This window comes from Dromiciops gliroides, chromosome 2 (assembly GCF_019393635.1).
Source record: "Dromiciops gliroides isolate mDroGli1 chromosome 2, mDroGli1.pri, whole genome shotgun sequence".
NCBI classification, from domain to species: domain Eukaryota; kingdom Metazoa; phylum Chordata; class Mammalia; order Microbiotheria; family Microbiotheriidae; genus Dromiciops; species Dromiciops gliroides.
In genome coordinates this window covers 619340404-619363985 of record NC_057862.1, presented here as the reverse complement: position 1 = coordinate 619363985, position 23582 = coordinate 619340404, and the positions used below count along the sequence as shown (strand labels likewise).

General features: G+C 43.0%; 2 protein-coding genes across 4 annotated transcripts in view; both read right to left on the bottom strand.

The window, feature by feature from the left end:
- The window catches only part of MAF (MAF bZIP transcription factor), a 499487-nt gene extending 477165 nt beyond the window's left edge, over positions 1-22322 (bottom strand). For 2 of the 3 annotated variants that reach the window (XM_043984743.1, XM_043984742.1), the window contains exons 1-2: positions 20996-22322; positions 7359-7418 (exon numbers count right to left, since the gene is read on the bottom strand). In XM_043984743.1, the coding sequence (XP_043840678.1) occupies positions 7385-7418; positions 20996-22152 (1191 nt within the window). In that variant the 5' untranslated portion in view covers positions 22153-22322 and the 3' untranslated portion in view covers positions 7359-7384. Of the gene's footprint in view, positions 1-7358; positions 7419-18856; positions 20345-20995 lie in introns of those variants that run through there. The other variant, XM_043984744.1, reaches the window with a different exon arrangement.
- A 42-nt stretch (positions 22323-22364) lies between these two features.
- LOC122739386 (RNA-binding protein with serine-rich domain 1-B-like) lies at positions 22365-23578 on the bottom strand. Its single transcript, XM_043981144.1, has 3 exons — positions 23454-23578; positions 22467-22836; positions 22365-22400 (listed from the first exon to the last, which is right to left on the bottom strand). Exons 1-3 carry the CDS (start codon positions 23576-23578, stop codon positions 22365-22367), a joined length of 531 nt encoding a protein of 176 aa, XP_043837079.1.
- Positions 23579-23582: the final 4 nt, after the last annotated feature.

The window sequence follows — 23582 nt, the reverse complement described above, 5'->3', positions numbered from 1 at the left end:
GAGAAGTACACTGCTGATCTTTGTTTGATAATAATTGCAAAACGTGTTTTCCTTTAAAAAAATTAATTAAAAACAGAAGATGAAATAAATATTTCAGACGACCGGCAGCAAAGTGGGAAAATACCATGTGTTTGGAGTTTTAGTGCCCTCGGAGTGCGGAAATTTATTTGCAGCAAGCAGAAAAGAGACAGCAGGCATAAAAATTCAGCAGATTCCCCCTAGTAAAATTATTTATCAAGCTAACAAGGGAGGAACCTTCTAGTAACAACAAGCCAGTGAGGAAAAGACATGGCTTTATATTTTACCTTTGGGTTAGCGCACCAGTAAAAATGCCAACTGACAAGCTCTTCACATAAACATTTCTTTCTAAATGAGCTTCCTTGTTAGGGGGAAAAAAACTTCTTAGCTAAGAAGCACCATAGTCAACAGACAGAGAATTCTGGCCCAAACAATCTTTTTACCCTTTAATGCAAAAATCTTAAGCAAAACATAAAGATAATGGGAATTGTAAGTGAGGGGTTTTAGAGAATAAATTAGTGGTTCATTTTTTAAATTCCAAGAGTTGTGTTCACATTGTCATCAGTGCATCCCTCCTCCCCGTTCATGTTTACCCAAATGTCACCTTTCTGTAAAATGTTTTTCAGCTCTAGTATTGCTTCTATTTCTGCAAAAAAAAAAAAAAAAAACCACACATATGCATACACACATATATCCATACACACAGATATATATGTACTGATGGGGGCTCCACTGCACTAGCCTCATCGCTATATTTTTCAAATATTTATTTTACGACCAAAACCCCAAAGCCAGTTTTTACAGTTTAGTTTAACGATACCAAACTTTGATTATAAATTACAAGCCGCTTTACTGCAGCTTGCAAAAGCGAAAAGAAAAAAAAAATTGAGGGGAAACCCTACAAACAGTCCAATTCCAATTAAATTGTAAAGAAATAGTAAAAGGATGCATTCCCTGAATAACTGCATTCTAAACAGCCCTGCAAATTTTCTGCTGTCGAATTTATAGTGGAATCACACACTAGGAACTCTCTTTTCCTCGAACGAAAATTTGACAGTTTAACCGTGGCAAGCCGCTAAAAAGGTGCCTTTTTATGGTGGGAGGAGATACAATGTGGGGGCTTGGAATGATAGAATAATACCCCGGTCAAAGAGAGATATAGTAGAGGTTCTTCCCGGCGACTTAGGAGAAGAAAGCATCACCAACAGAAGCTGTTTCGAGATCCAAATGCCAGCCAGTTCAGGAAAACAGAGGGGAAAAACAAAAAACAAACTCTCCCTTCTTTGCTCCTCAAGACAGGGGAACCATTTCACCTTCCTCTGCAGAAGCTTCTAGCTTTGGCTGAATAAGTGAGTTCTCCCACTCTCGTCGAGGATGGAGTAGTAAACTTGGCTTGCCAGGCCAAAAGTCTCCAACTCAAACTCTCTCAGCTCAAACCTGATGTTGGTGATGAATGCTGCAAATGTGCCTATCTGTCTGTAGGGGACAGTCTGCTGCAACCGGAGACTTAGGACACACCCATTATTTCCACACTCATCCCTATCACAGTGGACTAAAAATCTGCCAAAAGAAAAAAAAAAAAAGGCCTCCAGAAATGCGGGGATGTGTCTTTCCTATCTCCTACACAGAGAGACAGAAAAGGATAAAAAATAAGACTGATATCTAAATAATTCAGATATTCTAAATCACCTCAGCTATCCAGTAAAAATCAGAATTTTCCAAATGACAACTTAGTGTGGTCCAGATTTAAAAACAAAACAGTGATGGGTGTGCTGTGGCCTAAGAGCCTCATTCTCCATTCCCTCCATTCCTCAAACCTCATAGTAGTGATAGAGAATAATAATAGCACTTTTCTGTACCCCCACATTCTGGTGTTACTTGCGAGTCTCCATTCTTCATGGCATTAAAATGATGAAATAAATACAAATAGATAAAATAGAAATGAAATAATTAAAATTATATTTGGTCAATAAAGGGTTATTCAATAATGAGAGAGGAGAACAATGCCGAGGTCTAGAACAACCAGTGCCTAGGAGAGGGGTAGGATGCTACAGGGGCGTGAGTAAATGGGAGGCTTATATTCATTGGCACTGTTTCTGGGATGGACAAATGAATTAGGAAAGCTTTTCTTCATCACCTCCTCCCCACCTCTCTCACCCTCCTTCTCTATTTTATACTTTACTGTATGGTAGAGAAAAATAACCATAAATTCAGCAACTATCAACTACATAGTAGCACCAGACAGTAGCTGAGTATCAGCTTCAGGCTATACATATTCCATTTGGGCACAGAGTACATCCCAAGGTGGGGTTCAAAGGGCCAGGTGCTGGAGGCTGAGTTGTCCAGCACATCTCAGAAGTGATGCCCTGATGTGCTTTGGGTGACACCTGGATTCTCTCAAATCAGCTGCTGCAGACCAGGCTCTTGTCAAGGTAATTTAGGGAATGCAATGCACCTGCAATGTCTAAATGGGAACTGCAGATTTGCCAGGAAAAGTACCACTCCTAATCTCGCGCGTCATGCTCAAGGCAGTAAGAGGCCTTTACTTGGCCTGAGTTCATCCAGTCTTGCCTAGCACTGAGGCAGGAATGAAACTCCTTCCAATATCTAAATACCCCAGCAGCTCACCCCAGCGGTATAGACTCCAGCCCTTTAATTAACCATCATCAGTAACAAAAGGTCTTTATTTTGATTAACATTGAAGGGGGTGGGGGAATGAACCCTGGCATGGGAGGACATTTAAATAATTACACAACGCAGGCTAACTTGGCTGGAAGCAAAAGCCGAATGCGGGAGAGAAGAAAGGAACTTTGTCTGGAGAACCCAATTTAAACTAGGAATGACCCCTGGGTCAATTTTTCAGAGTATTTCAGATCAATTCAATTCTCACCTCCACTGCCTCCCCTGCTAGCAAATGAACTTACTGTGCTTTTCAATAGGTTGAAATGACTAAAAAGAAGCCTAGGCTAGCTGTGTGTGAATAACCAGTTATTAGATGATGCGTTAGGAGGAGGTGGGGATGATGGAGAGAGAGAGAGAGAGAGAGAGAGAGAGAGAGAGAGTGTGTGTGTGTGTGTGTGTGTGTGTGTGTGTGTGTGTGTGTGATTGCTCTCGCAATCCCTCCTCTGCCTGCCCACTTGTACCCCTCTTTTTGATTGTCATCCTCACCTCACTGGTGATTAAGTTGTAGGGTGCTCTGGTGGATTGTTAATTAGGTGTTAATATCTGCAAGCAGCCTCCACCTGAGGTCATCCCTCAGAAGCCGGGCTGTCTCCAGTGATGGTACCTGTAATCCCCATTGCTAGTTTGATTTCCACTCAACAGCTGGAGCGACTGTTTCTTCATGTCTGGTTTCATTTCCGATCTGAAATTATATGAGTGCTAATATCTTTATTATCTCTCCTGTAGAGCAGCCACGCTTGAAAGTGGGGCACAGCGGGCCATTTCCATTGGCTTGTTTTTACCACGGCGCTTTTCCAAACATTTCAAGCTAAAATCTTCCTGCTTAGCTAATTTATGGCTGAGAATTTCTTTGGGAGTCAAGAGGGGGGAAAAAAAGTTACAGTCTTTTTTTTTTTTTTAAGGTTTGAGGAAATCAGAGCTGTGAGCAAGCAGGTGAAAAGAATGGAAACATTGGGACCCAAAGCTGACAATAAAGGCTGCGGGATACCAGAGTTTTGGCAGGTGGTGTGTGTCTGTGTACTCACATGTGTATGCATTGGTAATGAAAGCTCTTCAAGGAGGCATCGTTGTGTTATAAGTAATGAGCTCCATCTACTCCTTTTTTTTTTTTTTGCAGAAGTCGTTTTGTTCCTTCCAAACACATAACATTTTTTCGCTCTTTAAATCCACACCTCCCCGAAAGTCCCAGAGAGCTGACTAAGAATAATAGGAGTTCACACAGCATCATTAGGCCCAGAGACCTGCAAATGCTTTACTATAATTAATTGATTAAATCAGCCAGGCGGGATTGGGCCCAGGCCTGAGTGGTTGAAAGAAATCAGGAGGCCATGTGAAAAATCAGGTGGGGGTGGAGAAGGAGGAATAATTTAAATGGAAATTAAAAATAAGATCCCAGCATCAGACTTTTCCAGGCTGCCAGATGCTCACTACCATCATAATTTGTGTGGGGCTGACTTGAGAACAAGTGTGGTGGACTCAGTCAGGGGTCCATCCCATCCTGGTTCCAAAGCTGGCTGGAATCCTTTACTGTCTTTCACTTTCTGAGGTGAGCCCTTAACTCCTAAGTGGGATGTTTGGAAGCCAAAGACTAGACTCAGAGAAAAGAAAGAACAATACTATTCTAAAAGCAGTGCTCCACCCTGGAATGAAGGGCTCTTGGCTATTTATGAGAAAAGCTGCTTTTGATTTCATTTCCAAATCCTCATGCGCAAAGGAGAAAGAAAATATTTACCCAAAATAAGATATTTACACAACATCAAAGTAAGTACCTTCTTTAGCTCCTACCTCTTTTCTGGAAGCTGGAAACTGTGGGCTGAGGTTTTCACGACAATTTAGAAAATGATAAAAATCTTCCTAACACTTAACAAATACACCAACATTTGTCTTCACAAAACCAGTAAGGGAGGAGAGGAAAGGCGAGGGAAGAGAATCCCTGTAATTATATTGTTCCATTTCTAGAGCAAAACGTTTATTACAAGAATAAAAGAGTCACTTGAATGAGCTGCTCCCAAAGGGGCTATGCAGTCTAGCCACCAAGGATCAGATCTACCCATCTTGCCCCAAATGGCTCACGGACCAGTCTGTTCACTTGGGCTTTTTCCTGGCAAAGGTTCAAAAGGCCTTGGCTGGACAAGGGAAACCCAGAATGACCTTAGCTGTCATCATTCAGATCTGTGTATCATTCTACTTTTAAAATAAGGGAATCTGTTTGGAAGACCAACTTTCACCCTGGATCACCCTTAAGGAGAAAACCGCCCAATCCAGATGATCTAATTTCATAATGTTCAGGTTGAAAGGCAAATTTCCAGGGCCAATCCTCAATCATTATCAGAGAACCCATCCTTACACCCCACCCTAGCATGAAGGTCGAGTCACGCCACAGCTTGTTGTCATGGAAACGACTGTGACACAATCATTTACATGACATAACATCCCCGAAAAGTTTCCCTAGGGTCAAAGGGAGACAATATGACATGCAGAAGTCCCACATGCCAGGATTATGCTTTTGCGATCTAATGATGGAAAATATTTGTAATATCGGGTGATCACAACTCATCTGATTTGAACCAACCATTCCTGTTTGTAAGGGTCCAGGGCAGTCTTAAGAAATGGGAGAAGGAAAAGGGAGGGACGATGGGAAAATTCGGGCCAAGTGAAAAACAAAAAAGATCTGAATAAAAATGTATTTTAAAAATAAAGAATTAGAATGTAGCTTTGCAGACAACTCTTGGAGTGCATATTTCAGAATGCACCTTAGAAATGAAATATAATCTAAATAATATTTCTAGGACCAAGGGGAAAGCAAGCTAACTTGTACCCAAAATGGTTGCGATCTCTTTCCAGCTCCTCAACAAGCCATAAGGCTTCACGTGGTTGAAATTAGCCAGGGACTGCTGAGACAGTTGTCCACTGCTATAAGACTCTGCTACTAAATTCCTTTAACCAAATTGACTTTCTGAGAATAAACTAAGGAACCCTCTTGAGAGGATAAAATATTGGACTTTTCATATCTAAGCTTATAATTTCTAATATCACCGAGAAACTTCACGGAATTGTCCTCCTCTTCCCCAAATTCCCCATCTGACCAGATGTCTTTCTTTTTTCTTGTGCTCACCTGTCAATCACGTTCTTAGCTGAAATTTGATTTCTCCCCAACCAGTAACCTTATATGAAATATTACCATAGGGGTCAGGCCAATGTGAACCTTACCATAGAAGTTCATTAACTCTTAGTGGATCCAATGTGTATTTGTTTCAAAGGATTAAAACCCTGGTGGTGAACAGGGAGGGATCACGCTGGCTCAGGGCCGGCATTCAAACCTTTTTTACAAAGGGAAGAGTGAGGTTGCAGAGACAGTGAGAAGGGCACACACTAGTGAAACCTCAATATTATTAGGATACCCTAAGTTTCCCTCTGTTGGGGGAGAGTTATCAAAAATGATTTATTTAAAACGAGACCCATTTTAGCAGCCAAGAAAGGTCAACAAATGTTGTATTTGGGGGAATAGAGATTTTTCTATTGCTTCCAATTCCTTGTACCCTTTGAATAATTTTCCTTGTGAATGAATAGTAACCTTAAAGCAGTCTGACTTTTGGTCTCCCCATCCTCATGTCCCAACTCATGTAGTTCCTCTTAAAACCAAACCAAGAAGTATATATTTGTCACAGATTTCCCGGTAAGCAGCAACGTTGCTAAAATAAAATCAAACTTTCATTCCATTTGGCCAATAAAGAGGCTATAATGAGACTACCTCAAATCATGACCCAGAATAAATAAGGACCTGTGTTAAGTGTAGGAGGGAGTCTGGCTTCTGAAAGCAAAAGTTTCATGATTAAATTTGCACAGTGATAGCCCACGGAGGAAACCCCACTTACATAGCTAGATTTCATTTTTTCCATGATGTCTGATAAAAATCAGGTTTTCTCTCTTTTCTTCCCCCTCTCTTCCCATGTTCTACTTAAAAATTTTTCTTCCCACCTCAATTACTGACCTACAATTAAGGTGATGGGGCTAGTTTAAATTTACCTGTTTTATTTATTTTTATTTTGTTTTATTTTGTTTCGGTTAGGGAGAAGAAAGGAGAAGACACAGCTTGCTTGGAAATCACAAAATTTCCTACGTGTGGATATGACAATAAGGAAAAATGAGAAGTCCAATCATCTTTCCCTATTCCTCCGACCCCCAATAATTTTCTCACATATGTGTCAAGTTGTGTCCACTACTGGGTCTTAGGCTGTTCGGTATTGATTTAGATTTACTGAATTGGGACAGTGGGCCTGACCATTCCCAATGCTAGGTCCTCCATAAATGTACATAGATAAGCGAAGTACATCAGATGGAGGAAATGTGACTGTTCTCATTAATATAGTTGTCTGCAAAGAGAACTGGACTGCACATGGGTAAGGAGCTGAAAATATACACATGCTGATTTGGACACAGAAACCCATTCCCGGCATCCCAGCCCTTTGCTATCTCTTTGGTTGGCAGGTGAAAACCGCAATCTGACACCACACAAATAGACACGAGCTTAGAGTTGGGGCCTAGGGAAAAAGAGGCATGGCTCAATTGATTCCCTTTGCCCTCCTACACAGGAATTCCTGCCATGGACAACTCAACTGAAATAAATGAAGTGCATGCAAAGGAGTAGAAAAAAGTACCTTGTGGACTTCGGCAACAGGAATTCTCACATCACTGATGTGGAGGAGTCTCTTGGATACCTAATTTGGCAAATATATTAAAATAAACAAAATGAAATTAATAATCATTAATAACATTTTCAAAAGACATCACGTAAATGGTAGCCTGACTGCTATATGTTTCAGAATTAATCCAAACCTAGACTAATTTAATTTTAGGAGCACTCAGGTAAGCTTTTTTAATACTATTGATGTAGGAGCAACATCAACCAAGAAGACATGGAGACCAAGAACCTCTCCTGTCCCTTCTGAGACTCTGGGCTGTAGGTGCCCAGTAGCATCAGATCTTCATCAGGTTTTAGGCAATCAAGATGAGTATAGCCCAAAGTGGGAGGGAGGAAAGGGGCTTCAAAGGTCAATACCAGAGTAGCACAAAGCCCCCCCCCCAGCAATTTGGTCCATAACTAACCCAAGAATATTTAGGGGTAATAGGTAGATGATAGGACCTCATCTTCAAAACCTCCAGAGTATCTTCCCTACCCCACCATGTTTCTTCTGGAAGGACAAGCTAGTGTGTATGTGCGAAAATACTCCCTAATTTTATGCCATTACATGTTGGCTGATCCTGCTAACACTGCTAACTTTAATTACAGATGTTCTCTTAACAAATAGAACCATTTAGGTACTACTCTTTTATTTATTAACTTGCTAGCTATTTAAATCAGTAGCAGGGAGTGCTTGGAACGGTGATATGAAAATTAAACTGCTTGGAAAAAAAATCCTTTCTGTTTCACAATGAATAACAAAGCCCAGTAATTCAAAGTAGTTAGCTTTCTATGGTTCAAAAAAATCCTTATTGCTATTAGCTGTATTAATGTCAGTGGCAAAATAATTATCATTTACTGTACATAGCACATTATTTTCCAGACAGCAGTTTAATAACAAAGCAGACCTGTCATTTCTCCCTACACTTAGTCACACTATTCAAGTTCAGACTGTCAAAATATATTTAAAATCTAATTTAAAAAATTCAACACAGTTACAGCAAATCTGTGTACAATAACTGTGATAAACCAGTAAGTCAATCTACATTTTTCCCCCTAGCGTGGCGAGTTATTTTTTTTTCTCATCATCTTCTACATCTGTATTTCTACAATGCATAGGAAGGGATAGATCACACAAATGCATATGGTAAAACCTGTTCCACTGAAGTAATTGGACCTAGAACTCTTTTTTTCTTTAAAATGTCTTTCACCATAACCCCTGTTTCCTCTCCCCCAATTATCTTTCATTATCCTTTATCTAAATATTATGGCTATGCCAGATTCTCTTGGATAAACAGATTTCGATGGCATCTATGTATTTAAATCACATGTTCATTCACATATCATACTGATATTAAAAATAAGAATCTTAAATTTTAAAACCATATCTCTTTATTTCTACAGAGAGACATTATGCATAAGTCTCTTTTCACATTTGAATCTTTTCTCTAGCCCCAAACAAACGCAGAAATAAACATGCCAGGCTCACAGCATTTTGTATTCAAACTGCAAACTGGCTTGTTTAATTTGACATTAGGATTACTAAATGTATATTCATCTTAAAAAGTCAACTCGGAACTGATTCACCAACCCCAATTTTTTAAACTGATTCTTTTAAAAGTCAAATAAATAGGCTTTGTGATCTTAAGCAAACACAAATAGAATATTTTGGCCACTTCACAGTCTTCTTACAAACACACATTGGATGGTGATGAGGTGAAATGTAGGTGAGATAATTTCTTATGATGCAAATTTTTCAATTTTAGAAGAAAATATTCTGTAGCAATCATAGTGGCAAAGGGGGTTAGAAGTGCCCCTCTGTCTTCCCTGAGCCTCCTGATGCTCTTATAGATTATTTCGAGAGCAAAGGGAATTTTGTCCAAGATTTCTTAAAGAAGAAACCCTTCTTAGGTCTTGGGCTACATTTTTCTCAAGATTATCTGCTTCCTTGCCGATGGGGTGAGTTCATTAATGAATACATGCAGTTTCAAAATACGTGGTGGTGTCCGGGGTTCTCACATCTGAAGAAGACACCTAAAAGACTCTGGTTAGCTTGCCCTCCTTACCTTTACATTATAGGCTGAGACAAAACTGTGGACAACTGTCCCTCAGCTGAACCCCAACTATTTAATCAAAGCCAAGGATCTGAGGTAACAGAACAGACATCTCTAAAATCATATCGGTTTGCTCAGTGATTGGGATAGTGCTTTTGCAATTTTTTATTGATATCTTCAAGGTGCATTAAAAAAAATTAACTTATGATGGGCTGTGGACTGAATGAAGATGTACAATAGGTAAGCATGCAAAACGTTTGGCCCACATTGAGGCCTGCCTACACATGTCCCCACACTGTTAGCAATCAAGGGAGTTTGGCTGAGGGAACACTGGTGATTATAGCATGAGGTGCCTCTAAGAGAGGAATTTCAGCCAATATAGCATGACACCAAATAAAAAGCTAAGCAGAATTATTAATTTAGCACCTGTGATCATTGTTATTTTACAAAGTGGGTACCTCAGATTTATCTTTTAATAGCTTTTCCTCTCCATGATATGCCACTTTCAAGAGTTCCACAATAAAAGCAGATGAAAGCCCCTATGCCTGAAACTGGAAAGACACGACTTTGGTCTTTTCACAGATTGAATCTCCGAGCGATGACCGATTTTTTTTTCCTATGCTATCAAAATGTAATGTTTTATCTGACACTGCAAAAGTGGAGAAAGTGTCTCCTATTCCAAAATCATTCTTTTTCGCTTCAATGTGTTTATCTTGACATTAGTAAGGCCTTCTGTTTTAAACAGATTCAGAGGGGTCCAAAGACACTTCCCACCTCACTCTGAAAAAAATGCTGATATCTTAAGAGAACAGATGATACTAAAATCTTGTTTCTGAAATTACAGTCCCTTTGGAATCAAACCTTTTACATTACTGGGTCTTTTTCTTCTTAAAAAAAAATTAGGGATAGGAAGTACATTAGGGATAGGAAATACATTAGGGACAGGAAGTAGTGTCCGGCTTAATTCTCTGTAGAGTTTCTTTTGACCTGTTTTATTTCATTAAGGCCATAAGGTTAGACCACACAAAAATGTAAACGTACTTAGGAAACCTTTTCCCAAAGCTTTCTAAAACCCGTAGTCTGATTTTTTTTTCCTCTCCTCTCTGGGCCTGCATCTTAAGGGGGATAAAAAAGAAAGCAGAGGATTTTAAAATATTTGAAAACCAAATAAATTACTTGAAAAGAAATGGTTAAAAATGCATCTCAGACCAAGTACAGGCTTGGGTGTCAAACCCTGGCCTAGTTTTTTTTTTTTTTTTTAATTCTTCCTCTGCTCCAACCCAGAGGCACCTAGTCAGCCTTCCAGGATGCTACAGTCTGCTTAGTAAGATCATGGGTTTAAAGGCAGAAGGAACCTTAAGAACTCATTTAGCCCAATTTGCAAACCTCTGAGATTTTCAATTTTCTGAGCTACCCTCCCTTGAATGAAGTTATAATATGGTGATAATAGGATAGCAGGTCCCAAATATGCCGGTGGATACCCCAGGCAATGGAATGTAACCAGGGACACCCAACTTGGGGGACTGGAAGGTGGAATTGGAAGGAGTATGGTTGAGAACAAGTGTTTTAAAGACCAGCCCAATCTGCAGCTGATATTGATGCTATTCAACGTGGGCTTGTCTTGAATTTTTTGCAAGCAAAGCTAGCCTTTATTTCCTCTGCTCCCCGATCCCCACCCACGTCAGCCAGACCAAAGCTCCCATTTCTCTTGTTGCATTCAAGGACTAGCCATGAGTAGAGGGAAGCTGGCCATCCTGACATTTGACCCAAAGGCTCAAAGGTCACAGAGTAGGTGGGAAGAGGACAGAGCACAGGTGATCTGATGGGTCTAATTACTGCCAATGAGAGGAAGCCTTGAGGTGGGAGCCCAGAGGGTTTGGGCCATCTCTCTCTCTCTCTGTCTCTCTCTCTGTCTCTGTCTCTGTCTCTCTCTCTCTCTCTCTCTCTCTCTCTCTCTCTCTCTCTCTCTCTCTCTGTCTCACACACACATCTATGAAGGAAGGGGAAGCATCTCTAACAACCAGGGTGGTTGGTGGCAGGAGTGGGGAGCAGTAAGGATTGTCATTGAGGATGTTACCCTGCCCTGTCAGGAGCTCTGTATTCCAAGACTGTTTGGGTTGGGAAGGTCCTGAGGCTGGGGCCCATCCTGCCATGTATTCAAAAATTCATAGCTCTCCCTATAGCACTTTGGGCCCTGCCCACCTCAGGCCTGGACCCTGTACTTTATACAGAATAGAGGATGCTTCTGAGCTGCCTCTGTGTGTGTGAGTGTGAGTGCCTGTGTGCACATACACTCACACACACACATACACAGAAAGGTAGCAGTGGAACTAGAGAAGAGATTACTATCTTCGGTGGGGGTAGTAGGGAACTAAATGAGGAAGGGGAAGTGGTTCTCTTTCCTCTTGCCTTCCCTTCCTTTGGCATCAAGAACCCCTGGTTTCCTTCAGCCCATGTGCCCAGCTCTGCCTCCTTACTACCTTAGAAACCAAGTGAAGTGTTCTGGAATGAGAAAACATTAGATTTTGTGGCAAGATTGGGCTCTATTTAGACTTGGTTCAGCCGCTACATTTCCATGATTTGGGGAATCTCTTTTCTCTCTGTGTGTGTTAGTTTCCCCATTTGTGAAAAGTCTGTGTTTACCAAGCTCTAACTCTAGAGTCTGATCATCTGTGGGCATTTTCTCCATACCCTATTGTGGATGGGTATGGGGGGGTCTTCCTCCTATGCCCAGGAGCCCAATATGAGAAGACAAGGAAGACTGGCTCTGTTGGCAAAGGCTAGAAATCTTGGTCCATGGCATCTGGGCTGTACTGCTGAGCCAGCACTTATCTACAAATTCCTTAGGCCTAGGGAATAAGTAATCTCCAAATCTACTCACCCCCAATACTGCCCTAAACCCACAGTGAGGATCAGAGCCAGACACTTATCCTGGCTTGGGCAGAAAGCATAGGACAGGTAAGATGGGAGAAGAGCTCTTGTAGGCTGGCTTCTGACACTCCCATCACTGAGTAGATTTATATCCCATCTGATACGTGGGAGATTGCTAGGGGTTTTAGCCCAAATCTGAGGGTTGTCCGTCACCACACCCTCACCAACAGGGCCTTTCTGTTGTGCACAAGGCTTTTATAGGAATGACCCTAGAATGGACACTTGATGATCAGTTGAGATCATAGAAATTGTCCATTCTGGTTGGTGACGTTTTCCCCATCTCTCTTGGGGTCCTTGGATGATGCCCCTTCATCTTCTCCTGCCATTCACCATCTTAGATGTGCCTGTGCTATACTTATGCTGGATTCTGATAGCTTCACATCTTTCTGGTCTTCCTTTAATGTTCAAAAAAAAAAAAAAAAGCATGATGTTGTTCTTTGGCACTGGACTGGGATAAACCGGAGCAAATTTGGGTCGCAGCTATGTAGGAATGTTAAATCCAGCCTCTACTCCTTGGTGGAAAGGCTCCAAGCCTGGGAGGGTTCACAGTAAGCCCCAATTCAGTGAATGCTGCTCTCATTTTACCCTCCTTTTTTCAGAGTGCCCCTCCTGTCCTCTGCCTTTTGCACCCCACCCCCCACCCCCCACCGGGAAACTATCAAGACAAGTGATGAGTTTGAGGATGAAGTTCGAAGGAGGTAAGAGTCATGATCAGAACACTGGCTAAGAGCGGAAAACTCTGAGCTCTCGGGATGAACTGGATACAGTGCTCACATTCAGGACTTCATTAGGCCTTCGCATTGGTCCTGGGGGAAATATAGGAAAGCCATTTCCTCTCTCCTACGTCCTCTCCCCAAACCTCTTCAGCAACCCCCACCCCAAGAATTAATGAGCCTTTCAAATCATAACTAAAGATCTAGAATGAATATGTGGTCAAGGGAAGAATGCAATTTTGCAATCCAAAGTACTGATTATAGGGAAGTTTTTATTAAAACACACACACACACACACACACACCCCCCAAAATAACAAAAACAAACTAATTTAGTAGTACATAAGACAAAAGCCTAGAGCTAATCTCCCATGATTTTGTGTAAGGAATGGTGTAAATATTGCCTGGGAATCACAACCTGTGTGTTAAAAAATGTATTTTGTAAGCATCCACCCTCAAGACTTTGAATACATAGTTCTTCAAATGTCAGGTTATAATTCCGCTTTCTTATTTTTTGGTGGGCTGTTTTGATCTTTTTATTCCAACTTTGTTCTATCGCCCAGGCATATGGAGAACACAGATGAGTTTAAAAAAAAAATAGAACAATGACCAAAAAAAAAAAACACACACACACACACACACACACACACAAACCAGAACAGACTTCCCATTGCTGTAAAACTATTTTGATAGTCATAAAAATATCGGTATACCAAGTCAAGCTGTTATGAAATATGATCACAATAAAAAATCTACAGTACAACACAGTGTATTTGCAGATACTTTAAAAAGTAAAGCATTTTGGGGTAGTCTCTTCCGATTATGTGAGGAAAAAGGTTGATCCTTAGAATTCTGTAACAAAGGTTGGGATGTGGTGTGTGTGTGTGTGTGTGCGTGCGTGTGTGTGTGTGCGTGTGTGTGTGTGTGTGTGTGTGTGTGTGTGTGTGTGACTTAAGGACATTTTAAAAGTTGAGGCTTCAAGATGTTTGTTAATAACTGGCAGATGTGAATAGTATGGCCAAACCCTGTCAAAAAAGCAGGTGGAAGTCAGGCTGAGAATTGAGGTCACTGCTAGCTGGGATCTCTGGGAGCCTGTTCCTTAGCCTCTGAGTCCCTTCCCTCCTCTCTTCTCCCTTCCTCACTCACTTGGAAGCCCTTGCTCCTGTCTGAGCACAGGCCACATCAGACCCAGAGCTCAGGCCCTGCTCCCTGATCTCTGCTCCGCCTCCGTGCACAGCAATTTGATCTGTTGGGTTGGGTTTTGTTTCTCTCTAAAGGGTAGGGATGCTCACACATTTTTGCTGGACTGTAATTCTTTATGCCACAACAATCATGAGACGGGCTGGGAGACTTGGGATTGTCTCACCCCATCTTCTACCCCCGCTGGAAAGAAACGCTGCACAGAGCTGGGCTTGTTCAGCCGCTTGGGTGGAGCGGTTCTTCCAGTGAATTCCCATTTTCTGGGGATGCCTGATCTCTGGGTTTGGGAGGTTTAAATCCAGGGCCAAACAGCAACAGGGTCAGAATGTGTCTCATTAGAATGCTGCTTCAACTCAAATCTAAGTGCCTTGTTTGGAATCTCCGTTTCCTTAAACCTCCCTAGAATTCTCTATATCTGTGGAGTCCACAACCTCTAACCTTTCCTGAGCCCAGGATATCTCCCTGGGGCCTCCAACCTCCAACCTCACTAAGACTGCATATAATTCCCCTGTCCCACAGCCTTCAACCTCCCTGGAGCCCCCCATATTTCTCTGCAGAGGGCCCAGCGTCTTTTATCTTAGAGTAAGGACTACATGTGAAGGCAAACTATACTGTTTCTTTCCTGGACAAGACATGGGACCCAAACTGTTCACTTGAGATCTTGGGGAAAAGGCAGAAGTGACCATAAGGACCAAGCAATCACTTCGGAAGAAGGGAAAATAAGTTATAAAAAGGCTTCTGGCCAGTATACATGTAAATAGGCAACACGACATGGACTTTTATTCTATGTTTAATGTGAACAATCCAGAACTGTTCTATGGTACCGCCCTTTCCTGTTTTACGGCATAAAACTAACCGATAGCTAAGGCTGAGCCACCAAAAACATAAATGTTTAATTTTGTTTGTTTTTTGAAGGGGAGTTGTGTGCTCCATAATTCTATCTTCCAAAAGAACCAAAATTGAAAATGCTATTCTGTTTATAGGCTTTTTACTATATTTCCTGATGGATTGTAAGAGGAAGATATATAAACTGCCTATATTTTGATGTTAGAATGACTATTAAAATGAATTTGTCTGCTAAAAAAATGCTTTCAAAACACCCTGGTATCTTTCCTGACTCTACCCATTTGGTTCTGGAGTTGTAGATTTTTGGATAAGAAATACTAAGAATAGACAGGCCATGGTTAATTGGAAGGCAACATGTCACATTTGGGCCAGTTACTGCCAGCATGGATCCGTTTGCCCTCCACTGACTTCAACTAACATTTGAACAGTCGAGTTTTTAAAAATGTGGGGCTAGATCTACCCAAAGCCTCATAATTTTTTTAAAAATTTGGACATTTTAAAAAAATAAAAATGCAAAAGTAAACAAGTGTGAGGAGTAGCAAGATCAGAAAGTGAATACCAGGAGCTTAGAAATAAATAGAGCCAATTTCCTTTTGGGGGTGGCGGTGTGTGTCTAAAAGGTGCCCCATATGGGTATGGCATTTGGACAGATGATTCTGATAGAAACACCATTTCCTCACTCAAATCAGGAAGTCCAGCCCCTCTATATTTGAGATACATGATTGATAAAATTAACAAGGAGTTCTGAATTAAGAGAACGATTATAAAGAGGGAGGAGATGTGGAGGAGAGGGACCATATGAATGCTGACTAGTAAAAGAAGGGGAATGGCTCAGAGGGTACACTTAAAACTGAAAATCTGCCACTGCTATTATTCAGCTATTTTTCACTCCCAGCCATTTCTGTCAATAACAAAATGGGGTTTAACCATTAAGAAATGTAGTCCTGGTTAAATCCAAAGAGAAAGGGAGGGCTGTTCATTTTGAGGTCATGCACCAGCACACTCACTTCTGGTCTGAACAAGAAAATCATTTGTTTTAGGAAGTTTAGATACTTTCTCTATTCCTCAATTAGAAATCTTGGCCAAAGAAGCCTGGTCAAAGTTGTGAATTACTTCATAGCATGATTCTTGCTACTATATATCCCTTGGGAAAACTTTCTTTACAAAAAGAAAACTTGTTTAGATTTTAAGAATTTCTCTGCAAAAGATAAAGATTTTAAATATTTCTCTGCAAGAAATAAGCATAAAAAGAAAAGAAATGCTCCTCATAGTTGTAACCAGAACACCCCACCCCCAAACATTTGCCTTGTCCTAAAGCAGAAGGAAGTCACTGGCATCCTGTACCTTGTAGTTAGTTAATAGGCAGAGTCTGGGACTTTTGCAGAACCCGGGCATCATTTAACTATGTAGAGGTTATTCCCTACTTCTAACAAGCCAAATTGCCTAAAAAGAAGCTAAACTCTGATGAAGACCGAATTAAGAAGCTGTCCTACAAAGACCATTCTTGCCTGTTTTTCCGGTAAATAAATGATTTTTCACTTAGTAGCATTCATGTAAATTGCATTATAAGGACACATTTGAATATAGACACGGCCAAGAATTTCCGTACGTGTTGGGTCCTCCTGATGGCTCAAACTTTCTGGTCGCTCACTCGGGAGTTGGAATGAAAGGAATGTTAACACTATTTTACACAAAGATTCAAACACAGCCTCAGGGAAAAGTTATGCTTTTTTGAATATGATTTTTTCTTTTTTAAAGATAAAGACTTATTTGTAAGGCACAGCACTTTTCTAAAAATTAATGCATTAAATGCTATATGACAAAGTCTCTAAAAAGGTTCCTTGCTAGGTTTTATTTTAAATTGGTTTTCCTGCCAGACATGGAAAACAAAATCATGCTCTCATCTCATTTTCCCATCCTTTCTTTCTTAGCATATACATAGTACATGGCCAGGCCCTGCTTTAAACTATTCATTCTATTAAAATGCCACATAGATTTAGGATAGAATGTTGAAGTCATTGGAGAAGTGTATTTCTCCCCAATAAAAGTGCTTTCAGATATTAACTGTACTGAATACTTTTCTATCATGAAGGTTTCTTTTCCATAAATTCACTAATGCCCCAACTGTGGAGGTGTTTGCAAAGACTACTTTTGGAGAGCACGAACCCCCCCCCTCAACCCTTAAATGAAAACTAAAAACAGGGTGACAAAGAGAAAAACCTTCAAAGCATTAAGAAAAGTTACTCCATTCATGATTAGCCAATGAAAGTAAGTTTGCCATTAAGATTGTATATTAACTAGAAATAAGCATCAATTAACTTGACTATAATTCTGGCACCATTATCCAATGTGTGGTAAGATAAAAGGTCAGATACCAGAGGGCACACTTTAACTGCCTTATAATGTTGAGTAGTCAGGGTAAAGGAAAGGGGGTGGGGGTGGTAATAAAGGGATCAGAACTAGATGCCAGAGAGGGCAGCCTGTTATCTTAAATAAGTCCTTCTCCACTTGTAGTAGTAATATCTTCTCTTTCAGAAGACCCATGTGGGCCTGTGTTTTCCAAACTGTGCTGTTTTTGTCTTCTTCCCTAGTAGGGCTTTGGGGGAAATTTACAGAGACTCCGATCAAATGCTTTTGGAAAAGTTACATGAATTTGTGTCATTCAAAATAGGTCAATGTCCAGGTGACCTCTTACTGAGAGGAAGCACGGGATTGGAGAAAAGGGGGTGGGGAAATATTCTAGTTGGTCTGATTAAATATTATTTGGGCAAATTTAAATCAATCAAAACCCAATGGTTGCCCATTAAAGGTATTACTCTCTGCTTCCCATTCTGGTCATCTCTCAATTAAAAAAACAAAAATCACCACTCCCTGCTGGAGTAGGTAAACACCCTCCCCACCCCCACCTCCCCAACTATACTTTGTCACTCAATAGATATAATTTAAGACAGATATCTGCTTGGAGTTTTGTCATTCACAACTGTTTTTTTTTTTAAGGTAAATGAAATTAAAGGCGGTGAAAAAATTGTTTTTGCTTTAGAAGTCTATAGTAAATTTCAGACCTCTAACAAGAAACCTCTGGTGTTTGGGACGGGGCAATAAAAGGGGGAACCCATCAGCAGTCACACACCAAAAACTGTTTATCTTTCATGTGAAGTGGACACTTTACCCCTAAACACCTGGTCTCCCACCGTCTGCCATCTCTTATTTGAAAGGTGATCAAACAATTTATCAAAATGGGAAAAAAGGGTCAGTATGACAGCAAACTCCTCTCTGTCCTGTCTCTCTTATAGAGCGATGACAAGAGAGGACCGACCTCTGTGGCCTTAGTCATTCCCAAACAGAGAAGTTTGAACTAATCCCCAGAGAGGTCAAGATTCTGACCTCTGTTAAATATCACCGATTCCTAAGGGAGGTACCAACAGCTCACTACAGTCTCTACTTTAGCCTGAATTCTTGCTCTCAACTCTTGTATTAACTCTTGGCTGAAGGAAGGTTTGCTCTAAGGTTCTTCTTGGGGTTAGGGATTGGGGATGGCTTTGCCCAGTTAAACTATACACTAAGAAACTTGAGTGCAGAATCCAAAATTGCAGTTTATTATTGTAGATTATTCTCTCTTTTGATATAACCAGAGTTGAAAATGAAAGAAAAAGCACAGAGGAACATCACACGTGGTTAGTTGAGAAACTCAAGATATAAAACAATTTTGCACAGCAAAATGTCAAAGAAAAATAACTGACAAGATTTTTTTAAATTTATTGTGGTAAGGTTTACTTTCCATTTTTTTTAAAAGACAGGATGTCAGTCCCTGAAAATAACATTCACTGATTATTGCCTTTAAAACTGTGGATTTGTTTGTTTTTTGAAGTTACAGAAAATCCAGTTCTGCACCACAATACAACTGTAAAAAAATCTGCATCATCGTAAAACTGTGCAGTAATGCCATCTTTTATAACTGCATAAATTTTATTAGCGTTCTAGACAGTTTTGCAATTTTTGTATTATATGCTTGCAGGTTATATCTTAGTGCAATTCAGTCCCCAATACTTTTCATTTTGAAAAAAAAAAACAACACACATACATTTTGAATGTAAAATACCCCCTACAGATATAAATGGGGTGCTCCCCCTTTTAATACTTTGGTTCTCAAATACAGTCAATGGTATAGCAAGGACTACATATACCCAACTTATGTTTAAGTTGCAAGCACATGCTGGATAAGCTACTTTTAAACAGTCCCCTTGCAAACTTCTAACCCCCCCCCTTTACATCACAACAGTAAACAATTTAGTGCATCAATCTTTTAAAAAATCTACAGCTAAAACAGACCTAACTCTTTCAAATTTATCTATAACATTCCTTTATCTGTAGCATACATTTTAACTGGGCTAACAGATTATAAAAACTAGAATTAAATTATATACCAGGAACCCATAGCATTCCATATTTGACAATGACCAAAAGGGGAAAAAATGGGGCAGATTTTATTTTTTTTAAAAAATAAATTTTAGACTGCTTTTAGGCAACAGCACAATTTTAGCTCCCAAACTGGGTTGTTGCTCTTAAACACCATGAAAAGTTCTTTAATTTTTGCCACATAAAATTATGAATCCATTCAGGCATCTTTGACAGGGAATGCCTTCAGTGCATTTGAGTGGAAGTCTGAAGTTTGAGGAACTCAAAGCAGTTTTAGAGCAGATGCAAACTTTCATGGGAAGGAGGGTCTAGGGTTGCATTTTTTTGCTTTTTCAATTCAAAAAAGTGATGAGGCAATAAACAGAAGTATGGATGCCATGCCATAATAGTCTCCAAGTCCATTTCCAAGCCAAAAAAAAAAGGAAAAAAAAAAGAAAAATAATTATACCATGCATGTCCAGCATGCAGGCTTTTTATTAATATAACGTCTCTTTTTTTTCATAAAGTCTTTTGAAACAGTTAACAGTTCATTGTTGCTAAGACAAAGTTGCAAGCATAATGCATGAGATGAGAATGAGTTTCTAATGGCAAACTAAAAGTCTCCAGTTTGGCAGGCTAAGGCCCAAACTCACATGTACACACCCGGAAGGAAGGCAGGCTGATTGATGCAGGCTTGAATTTTTGGCAGGTTGATCGGGATTGGTTTCTCTAGTTTAGCATAACAACGCTAAAAAACCGATGGGATTTCAGCAAGCTGCAAGTCTACAACTTCACATTTCCGCAAACTCAATCTCACATGAAGAACTTAGGATGGGAGGGGGGGGAAAAAAAAGAAAGAAAACTTTGATTTTTTTCTTTTCTTTTCTTTTTTTTTTTTCGGTAGGGTGGGAGGTGGGTTGGTGGTGGGTGGAAGATGAGTGGAGGCAACACAACAAGTTCCCCCAAATAAATGTTTTTCAAAGTACAAAACAAAACAAAACAACAACAACAACAACAAAAACCAGAAACACTAGCTCAGGAACTGAAATTTTTTTTTTTTAAAGTGAATGACGGCAGGTTTCAAAGGTGAGCCATGCTTCACATGAAGAACTCAGTTGGGATGTTTGAACATTGAGCAAGTGTTGGGGGGGGGGGTTAAAAAAAATAGCAAGCAAGTCATGGAGATTTTAAGGTTGGCAATCGAGTGAGCCAGCCCCATTCCCTCCCCCACCAAAAACAAACAACTTCGACCACAAAACTCAGGGAAGGACTTTGTATGTTGGGTTTGTGAGTGTTGCTTTTAGAAAAAAAAAAGGGGGAAGGGAAAAAAAAGAAAAAGAAAGAAAGGGGGAAAAAACACAACAACAATTGGGTGGTGGCAAGCTCGGTTCTTGGACTAGCAAGCCCCAAGCCCAGACCTCATTCACATGGAGAACTGATTAGGGTGGCAAGCTTGAATTTGAGTGTAAAACTCACATGAAAAACTCTGGAGACGACGGGTTGTCGCTGCTCGAGCCGTTTTCTCGGAAGCCACTGCTGACCAACTTCTCGTATTTCTCTTTGTAGGCGTCCCGTTCCCGGACCAGCCTGGAGATCTCCTGTTTGAGGTGCTCAACTTGCTGCAGGAGTTGATTCTTCTCCGACTCCAGGACGTGCCTCTGCTGGACCCTCTTGAAGCGGCACGACTGGGCATAGCCTCTGTTTTTAAGGGTCCTCCTCTTCTGTTTCAGCCGGATCACCTCCTCCTTGCTGACCCCCCGGAGCTGCCGGTTGAGCTCCCGCACTGACATGGTGACCAGCTGCTCGTCGGAGAAGCGGTCGTCGAAGTGCAGGCTGCCGTGCGGGTGCGGGTGCGGGTGCGAGTGAGGGTGCAAGGCGCCGGCCCCCGCAGCCGAGCCGCCTCCGCCGCCGCCCCCGCCGCTGCCGCCGCCTCCGGACGAGCTGGAGCTGGACGAGCTGGAGCTGGAGCTGGACGAGCCGGGGCCCGAGGCGGCCGCGGCGGCGGCGGCGGCTGCGGCGGCTGCGGCGGCTGCGGCGGCGGAGGCTGCGGAGGCCGTGGGGGGCACGGCGCCGGGCGGGTGGTGGTGGCCCCCGGGGTGGTGGTGATGGTGGTGGTAGTGGGGCGCCCCGCTCTGCGCCGCGGCCGCCGCGATCACCGCCGACACCACGGCGGCGGCGGACGAGCCCACCTCCTCGGCGCCCAGGGAGCCCCCGGCGCCGGGCAGCGGCTGGCCCCGGGTGTAGCCATCGAAGCCGCCTTGGAGCTGGTGGCTGCTGCTGATGAGCGCTTCGACCGCGTCCTCGGGGCTGAAGCCCAGCGCCTCCGGGTTGAGCTGCTGCGGATAGCCGGTCATCCAGTAGTAGTCTTCCAGGTGAGTCTTCTGGTCGCTCCCCGAGCCCGGGCTGGGCGCCGAGAAGCTGGGCGACGGGGGCACGGAGCTGCAGGGCGTGCTCATCGGCGTGGAGGACAGCGAGCCCCCGGCGATGAGGCGGCCGCACTGGCTGATGATGCGGTCCGTCTCCACCGGCTCCTTTTTCACTTCAAACTTCATCAGATCGAAGTCATTAACATATTCCATGGCCAGGGGACTGGTGGGCAGGTCGGAGCTGCTCATTGCCAGCTCTGATGCCATCCTCCTGCCGCCGCCGCCGCCGCCGCCGCCGCCGCCGCCGCTGCTCCTCCAGATGGGCTGAAGAAGGGGAGCCAGCGAACTGTGCTGAGTCGCCAGCGGGTGAGCCAGCTTGCCGGGAAGGATCTGCTTCGGCCTCTCGCTCCCCTCGCCCAACAGGCCCACCCGCAGCAAGCCCCCGCTCCCCACCCCCTCCGGCCGGCCGGGGCCCCCGCTCACGCCCGAGCGCGTCCCCCCTCCCCCCCGCGCGCCTCTGTGTGTGTGTGCGCGCGCGTGTGTGTGGGTCTGTGGGTCTCTGTCTCTGTGCGTGTGTGCGCCTCTGGGGTGGGTGGGTGTGTGCGAGTCTCCCTCTCCCTCTGCCTCGGTCTCAGTCTCAGTCTCAGTCTCTGTCCCTTCTTGTCTTCTCCGGGACTCGGCTTTTCTACGACACCAGGGGATGCGTCCTGGAGCGCGGCGGCTGCTCTCTTTGGGCCGCCCCCTTCCCACACCTCTTCGCTCCTTTTTGCATAGGGAGGACTCGCTCTCGGGGTTTGCAGCTGGCCGCGGGGGCTGGGCTGGGGGGCGGCGGGCGTGCTGCGCTGTTCGCTGTTCCTGCTGCTGCTGCTGCTGCCGCTGCCGCTGCTGCCACTGCCGCTGCCGCCGCTGCTGCTACCGCTGCCGCTGCTGCCTCTGCTGCTGCTTCTGGGGCTGGATGGAAGAGGGGAGCTCAGCACTTCATGCCTCTTTCTTTCTCTCGCTCTCTCCTTTTTTTCTTCCCCCCTTCCCCCCAGTGCAAAGTGCAGGGGAGAGGTGCAGCGGGGATGGCCAGGAGGAAAGCGAACTACTGGGGGAGGGGGGAGGGGAAGGGGGCTGGCTGAGGGGGAGTCAACCCAAATTCCGAAAGGGGGGAAAAAGTCAGCTCAGGCTACGGCTAGAAGATGAAAAATATTTTAAAGGCTCATCCAGCAAGAAGAGTTTAAAGCAATTGCTGAGTTTTATAGCAGTTCTGACGTAGCTGGGAAATTGACTCCGGACCAATGAGGGACCTCAAAACCAGCCCCTATTAGCATAATAGTATAGAAACAAGGAAACTTTTCGGAGCTGTCAATCAGAGGCCAATCAGCTGACTGTCAGCTGGGACTAGGATTTTTAACCCTTCCCTGGACATATCCTTCCGGGGAATGGGGGGGTGGGGTGGGGTGGGCAATGATTTTAATTAAAGGGATAGAGAATCGATAAAAAGAGATGTTGGACCTGGGGAAGTCCAAGGCACACCGCTTTCTCTTTGCTTTAGAATCCCAAAGCTCTCCACGATTCGGCCATACCGGACTCTCCTGGCTCTCACTGTCCGTTTCTTTCTCGGACGTTTTCCTCCCGCTTTGTGGAAGCCTCGGATCTGCTTTCCACTCTGCCTGGGTGCTCTCTGAGCAGGCCAGGTGCCCCGGGGCATCCTC

Coding starts and splice junctions, on each gene's coding strand:
- LOC122739386 (XM_043981144.1), bottom strand. CDS start 23,578: ATGCCCCGGGGCACCTGGCCTGCTCAGAGAGCACCCAGGCAGAGTGGA. Junction 22,837..23,453: donor GTGAGAGCCAGGAGAGTCCG/GTATGGCCGAAT, acceptor TCTTCCATCCAG/CCCCAGAAGCAGCAGCAGAG. Junction 22,401..22,466: donor CACACCCACCCACCCCAGAG/GCGCACACACGC, acceptor ACACACACAGAG/GCGCGCGGGGGGGAGGGGGG.